We start from the raw sequence: 8,212 nt of genomic DNA, 5'->3' as shown, positions 1-8,212 counted from the left end.
AAAAATTACTTCAGATTTTAGGTCTAGCGTTATATTAAAAAGGGCCGATGTTTTGACCTTGTATTATTGAACTATTTGGTAATTGCTCATATTGCACCGATTTTTCACAATATTTATGTTAATTTGGAACCAGTAAGTTAAAATATTTTATCTTTAAACCTAGTCTAATGCTGTAAAATGCTCAAACGTCTTCATGTAATCGAGTACCTGAATACAAAACCCACCTAAGTCCATACTTTGGCCAAATTCAGTTAATCATGGGAAATTGTTGCTTATACATAGGGCTGTGATATGTATGAAATAATAGCTCAAATTTACCCTCTACGTGTGTCTATTGAGCATGTGAAATCCAGCATGTATGAAAGAACCACCCAATTCCAGGACTTGAGACTTGTAACACATGGATTGAAATCCAGTATGTATAAGAGAACAACTCAAGTCCTCTTCTAACACATCTATTGCTGGAGAGTGACTTTTGACAAAAAGGGTTTTTTCAAGGAAAGTGGGTGGTTATATTACATGACAGTGTGCTCACGTTGAAACGTTGGACCCCTACATTGTATCCTGACTCCGATCCCTCCAATCAATTTAGTAACTTCACGAAAGAGAATGAATGCCCTATATACTCTTGCTAAATGTTTGCAATGAATTATGTTTGTTTTATGCAATACATGTAGTTTAACAATTTTTTGGATTAGGGTGAACTTACCCCACCATATGGGCCAACCTGCCTCAAAATGGGGCAAGTTTTGTTTTATGTTAAAAATTTTTTGTTGTGTCAGTTATAATCATAACACATAGACCTAAACTCGTAAGTGAGATACACACATTATGTTCATGTAAAATGTGTTACGATGTTTTACCGTTTCCGGTGTATGAAATCTTATTTTGGTTCAGAGGTCACCTACAAAAATCTGGAAAAGGTATCAAATTTGACTTGCTTGCTAACAAAATAAGATCTTATGCGATTTCCAGTCACAACTTTAGTGACTTTGCACATTGCTTCTCATTGAAGGAAATATATCCCCGGTCGCCAGTAATTCAGGGCATGCCGACGTTTATTGGAGATCATTGATCATGTATAAGTCCCGGGTATACGTACGACTCCGAGTATCTGGCATGCAGCAGAAATTAAAATGGGTCCTTAATATCTAAAGGCATGTGAAATTAAAATGAGTCAAATTTACACAACATACAACTCAGGTAACCTTTATACGCTCCAATTAATTTTTCTGCAATTGTTCAAAACCTATCAACCAAGGGTGAATGTGCATACTAACGGTCGCATACGAAATAAACGCACGTTTACAAGAGTGATAGAGCATTTTGCTGTAAACTGGACAGAAGAACCATTGTAAGAGGTCAAAATCTATCATGGAATCTGCTAATTCCGAAAAGGAGCTGTACAAAAAAGACGATTCGGGGCGTGCTGGAAATAGTAAACTGAATCTTGTGCTGTTAGTTGCTGCTGTATGTTTTGCCTTTACAGCCTTCGTTATTGCCATTGTGAGTTTATCCAAACAGAACGGATCAATATCACCTAGCGTAGTCAACGTAGGTAAGTTTTGATGTTTGCTGTCAGCAAGTCAGCAGTTTGCTGACAGGGTCCTTTTGCTATCTTGGCTTTTTGATCCCTAATTTTCTTATTTTAATAACGCTAATATCAACATGAGAGACGATATTGATACTGTGACTCTTTGTAGTACGAGCAGTAGAACACTTGAGCTTCACGGGTCACATCGTCATCATCCCTATATCTTCGTGTCAAAAATTGCCGTGATAGTACAGCGAATCCTCTCGTTTTTCAACAGCTACGCATCGCGATTTTGTCGAGATAGGCCGAGCGACTCAGGCTAAGCATACCATGACTATCATATGAGATACAACAGAGTTTCTATATTCTACACATTATTACGATTTGTGCATGCTCTAGTACCCCATATGATATTTCTATTACAAGAAAATCGATTTGTTTTCATGTAAAACCAGGGTTTTGTTTCCAGTACACTCACTCGAAAAGCAATACACTAATTAGCGGGGCCTTGCAGCTTGCTGTGGATATCTTTTACTGCATTTTAAAAGTAAAGATTTTGAAATCCAAAGTAAAAATTGTGATATATTTAATTTTGAGAATTACAATTAATACTTTATATGTATAAAGGAACACGTTTAGCCCATTCAGTTAAGCTCCAGGTGCAAGCCCTATAACACAATGTATATGTAAACTTTCTTTATCTGTGTCAATAATAGAATATTGATTTCAACGGAATATTGAGCTGTATGGAAAAAATATTTATAATACAGGGTGTTGCACTGTGCGGGTCCAAATATTTTAAACAATCAACAGGCAAAATGTAAATAACATTTACAGGGGCCAAAATGTAAATGATATCTTGGTGAACAACTTTAAAGTTTAGGACCATAAGGCCCAAATGTAAAAAAAGAAATAAAAGGAAAAGAAAAACCCATTTACATGGTGCTAAAAAAACTCATACTCTGCAACTCTAGGTTAAATTTTGTACTATGATTGTTTAATTGAGGTTATTGAACTATGCCATTGGGATGAGGCCATTGGGGTCCATAGTGTATAGGGCTAATTTCACGAATAAGAATGGTAACGACGACGACGACATATATAGAAGCAAGCAAACCATGAATTTATTTCATTCATACTCGATCAGCATATTTGTCTAACATTTGCAACTATCGAAGCACTGTGTCACGAGATCTCACTGGTCTGAAGAGCACAGATTTTTCTATTATTTGCAATTGCTGAGCCCGGTTATATTGGGGCACTGTGTCACGAGATCTCGCTGGTCTATTCAACATACCCGGTCAACATGTTAAACTACACTATAGCTACATAATCGTATATTGTGTAAATGTACAATTTTATCTTTTGATATTAAAGGTATATTCAGTGATCCCAGCGCAAGTGTAAAAAGTTTAAATTGTTTATAAATTGCTCAAAAGTGAAGTCAGTCTTATACGATGTGCCTATGTAAGTCATTCAAATTGTCATTTGGTATTTTTGAAACGAAAAATTGGCAAAAATGAAGCAAACAGCAGTATTGGCGAGTTTTACCTGTGCCATATTTGCCAAACTACTTTATAAATATGAAATGAACGGAATAACTCATATTATTGGGCTAAATTGAATCTTAAATATATATAAATAGCGCCCTCAATATGCACAGAAATATATACAGTTTATAGATTAAAAAATCATAAACAGGCATAAAAGATTAAAAATTTGATAAAGAAAAGAAAATTTCAGTTAAAATAGTTAAAACATATATGGTCGAATCCAACGAAAAGTGTACACGGAATGTTCAGGGCCATAACTTAAAAGTATTAATCAATTGGCATTCGTTTTTGTATTGTGTTTATTCGCCTTGATCATACGCTTCGCGCCATATATAATAAGACCCCTTCTGTAAAAAAAACTTAGACACAGAGACTCCAAAACATGCTATTTTTACCCATTTTTTCAAAATATTTCTTATAGTATTTTTAAAAACATCTAAATCAGTTATGAAAAGAAGTCATTGGATTGAATCTAAATTGATTTCCTGAAAGGTGTGTATTCAAAGATTGCCTGTTCAATTTTTCACATATTTGTACATAATTATGAATTTTTTGTGATAATTTTTAGAGTGGTATTTTTTACATTACCTACGAATACAATTTTTCATAGCACTAGATATATCTTTAAAAATGGAAATCACTAATAAATGCGCAATTGATACAAGCTTTGATATGTCCAATACTGAAATGCATTGCATTCGGACATCTTTATTATTGTGTTTAGCTGCCAGAAATTCTAAATGGCACAAAGGTAGGTTTGGTAAAAATATGCATTACCTCCGAATACATGTTAAAAGCTGTGTCATTTCCACAAAGTGAGAGAATAGTAAACAATAGTTAAGCAATAGGTGCAGGGTAATACACTCTTTATTTCTACCAAGTTTCAATAGCCTGCGTTTAAATATTTCTGAGATGTCAACAATAAAAGCAAGTATTCGTAGGTAAATTTCGGTAACCGAATGTTACCTACGAATACAATTTGACATCATGACAGTATTGTGAAACACCGCCATTCATGCCAATGCCCATATTGGTACATAACGAAGGCCTGTATGTTTGCTATCAAATCATATCTCAATGAAAGTTGCGAATTCACATACATGCCCACCATGCAAAAGTGAATACGGCTTAATTGTTGAAAAATATGTACTGAAATAGACGACGGTCTGCTCATTTGAAAGAAAAAATCAGATTCAAAGAAGATTAGAAGGGGATAAATACTTGAATTTGTCAACAGTCATGTGTGCTTCATTTTAAATGTTTACCGACCTTCTGGTTTCTGAGTAATTTGTGTCCAAATTGATTTATTCGAAGGTAACTTTTGACGTTTTCGCTAAGGTTACCTACGAATACCATGGAAAAAACGACTGTTCTCATTGTCTCATGATCTAGACAACACAGTGATGGACCCTGGTATAAAGCTAATTGTAGTTGCCCTCAAACGAAAGGCCACAAGACGTAACTGACTCCAAGATGGACTTCACAAGTCTGCAATAAAGGTTTTAAGCGATTTGCGTGCAATTAAGCAAATTAAAGTCACTTTAGTGCCTTTGTTTCTTACTTCAATCCTCTTTCAACCGCTGTGAACCGACATTATTAATACATGATAGGGTCTAAAGTATCAATAAACGCACATAAAGAAAATAATACATTCAAAGTGCTTTATAAAATGAAGTTTTGATTGCGATATCCACCAAAAGTCTAATTCTTACCTACAAATGAAGAGCTTTGTTTTCAAAACCCTTACATCCACTTGCCAATTTGAGAACACATCAAAAATCATCAAAATAATCACTGATATAAGGTGTTTTTCAACAAAAGCAGTTTTTGGTGGAATGCTCATGCTACCCAAGCATCCCGCCAAAAACTGCTTTTGTTGCAAACCTCCATATATCAGTGATTTTTTTGATAATTTTTGATATGTTCTCAAAAATGGGCAAGTGGATGTAAGGGGTTTTGAAACAAAGCTCTTCAAATACTGAAATGTTACTTACGAATACAGCATAATACATGACATGTGTAATGAAGTGTCCCTACCAATGGAAATTAATTGTCAAAAACTTTAAGAGGTACCCCAGGACACTATCATTACCCATATACGGATTCATTCAACAATTATTTATTATGTAAAATTGCTGATTAACTACTTGTATATCAAAATGAAGTGGTCAAAATCTTGCTAAAAGCATCACAATTTGTTTTGATCTAAGGTAATAGCATTTATTCATTTGGACGTACCATCTGAAAGAGATCTAAAACTACCATTTTATTAATTCATTACCATAATAGCAAAATTTAAACCTCTAAACTCAATATAGATATTGTTAAATTGCTCATGTTACCTACGAATACCCGGGTTTCTTCACCTTTTCATTGTATAAAGCGTTAGGTGTATGCGTATAATTCCTAATATTCTTGAAAACATATAGCCTACTCGTTCTTATACAATGTGTAAATTGATTCATACTCATTTGATAAATAAAATACAGAAACTGACCTAAACTTCAAAAACAAAAATATACTAGCATAAATTGACTAAGATCATATTGATCGCGTTATAAAAATAAAACAAATATTTTCTGGTTGAGCTAGCATTTTCCTGACACCCTGTGGTCTACATTACACGAAAAAAGCGTTAATGGGAATATTCCATTTGTTTTAGGTTGATTAGTATTGCGATAGTGAAAGCATCCTAGTGGTATTCGTAGGTAACATTGGGTTTTGATATCACATTTACTATCACACGTCCTGAATTTATTTTTCAAGATTAGTAATGGCACTTTTGGTTCCTATAAGGCCAATATGTCATCAAGCAATGGGCAAAAGGAAAAAATTGTGGGGACATTTTTATTTCGGGCTTTTATTTTTAGCCCGTGGACACTTTTGGTTGGATTCAACCATATGTGTATATTAGTGTGATAGATGTTGGTATTTAATTGTAAAGGTTTAAAATTGAAAATTATGTAATGTTTTGTTAGAAACATTAATAAATGATGCCATCAAACAACCGTGTCATCGTTAGATTAAACACCTTTTGAAACCCTGGATCTGCCTCTACCGCTGCCGCCTTTCTGGGAGGGTCCTCTGCCAGACTCTCTGTATACAGACTTCTCTGTAGTCCACTTGCTCATTGTGCATACTCTGGCTATTAGTGTGGCATGGGTTCTAGGCCCACTTCTTCCACTTTTTGACAATATTTCATTTCAGGGAAATGGGGCTAGGCGAATTTATGTATGGCGTAGGGTGGTGAGAAATTGATGTGATGGGATTAAATTTTATTCAATATCTAAGCTGACCGACAGATCATGCTACGGTTTTACGATTTCAATTACTATCCAATATAAATATAGTCCGAGAGGGCATTCGCCACTTGCACGGTTCCGCCATTATGCACTATGTGCGGGGAGAGCCTCGAACTGGCAGCATACATGAATGGGAATTGAACCAGTCATAACATTCTGTGTAAGGTTACGTAATTCTTCCTTTCATGGATGCTGCCAGTTCGAGGCTCTCCCCGCATATAGTGCATAATGGCGGAACCGTGCAAGTGGCGAATTGAGATAAACAACACGCATGTGAAATGTTCCAAAGGTTAACGATCGAGACGAGTGAAGTGAATAGAAGAGATTGAAATTATCTTGCTTGTCTCCTTTTATGTACAAGTGCGCATGTTGCAATTTAATTTAATTTAAATTTATTTATTCTAATTGTATGTATTTCACATTTAAGGTGGGTGGTTCTTTTAATATATTTAAGGGCTCGGTCACCCACCTTTGAACAGTATTTTTTGTGGGACTTGAGAGCACATCAGACACACTAAATTGCATGCTAAATACGGGGAATGATCTTCTGATATCAAATAATTTGGATTTTTTTTAATTCGCGATATAATACAAATTTTATGGCAAATTATCAAAAATTTACATTTTTGACTTTATTATAATCGAAGTACACTTTATCATGTTTATAAATCAAATGATAATGTACTTAAAGTGTATGTATGTAGCTGGGATGAAAAGCCGACCATCATACGGACATTTTGACCTTTCGTATTGAAGATATACATAAAGTTTCCCCAAAAGACCTAACATTTTTAGGTCTTTTATGATATGAAACTTCATAAAAGACTTGAAATCGGAATGATGAACTTTGAACTTTTGAGGTAGTCTAGTGTCCTTTTCAGTTTCACACATATTTGAATAGGGATTGTTTGGGCACTTACTTAATGTTTATGGATCACATTTTCTTCAATATTTTGTCAAGTTGGCATCGAATGTTCTATTCTATATTATTGGGCAATAGTGTTTTTGCCCATAGTACGTAATTTTGTGTTTTTGATTGCAAAGATCTGAAATTTTTATTCCCGATTCGAATTCTGCACCCGTTAGAGGGCTTCGCAATTAGGGTGCAGAATTCAGCGAAAGTTTGACGATAATTTTGTCTTTCTGGACACTAAAAGGCATTCGATCCTTAATTTATTTTTTCAATAGAGTCTTTTATTAAGTAACACAATGAGGTTGGTACCGATTTTATATACCAACTTTTAAAGAATTATTTTCAAATGTCTGACCTGTGTATTTCCTATCGATTACAAATTGGGGTGTGTTAGTCCTACGTATACATAGGCACATCGTATAGGACTGGCAGCGAGTCTAATACTGCATGCTGTTATCGACGAGTGTTAGAAACAACAGAAACTGGTTGTGAAGGAGACTACATCGCTAACAAACAAGCGTCCTTACCAACCAGTCAACTTTAAGACAAATAGGTGAAAAAGGACACTTTTACGATTTGTTTTCATTAAGTTTTTTATTTCACATGATCCATACTCATATCGCCTAGCAAAAAAATGAAAAATATTTTTTTAGACTAATCAAACTAAGTATAATTACGTCTATTCATGCTATTATTCGTAGGTTTAACATCTGAAAGTGCAAATTATGACGATGACAAGGTCTGGTTGATGAGTCACGGTTCACACCTCAAGAGCAATCTTTATTATATGCAAGTATCCATTCATTTTGTTCAGATATTGTAAGCAACAATACACATACCCCCTCCTCCACTCCACCCTCCAGTCTCAAGTCCTCATCACTTTTAATCGCTCTGACTTTTAATCAAGCTT

The 8,212-nt window shown here is 34.8% G+C and overlaps 1 protein-coding gene across 1 annotated transcript in view; it reads left to right on the top strand.

Moving 5' to 3' along the window:
- The first annotated feature begins 1,175 nt into the window (after positions 1–1,175).
- LOC140140030 (uncharacterized) overlaps positions 1,176–8,212 on the top strand; it is a 28,576-nt gene continuing 21,539 nt past the window's right edge. The window contains exons 1-2 of the mRNA XM_072161841.1: positions 1,176–1,558; positions 8,004–8,091. Coding sequence (XP_072017942.1) covers positions 1,375–1,558; positions 8,004–8,091 — 272 coding nt within the window. The 5' untranslated portion in view covers positions 1,176–1,374. The remainder of the gene's footprint in view (positions 1,559–8,003; positions 8,092–8,212) is intronic.

The sequence above is a fragment of the Amphiura filiformis genome, chromosome 18 (assembly GCF_039555335.1).
Source record: "Amphiura filiformis chromosome 18, Afil_fr2py, whole genome shotgun sequence".
NCBI lineage: Eukaryota > Metazoa > Echinodermata > Ophiuroidea > Amphilepidida > Amphiuridae > Amphiura > Amphiura filiformis.
This window is presented reverse-complemented; position numbering and strand designations above follow the sequence as displayed.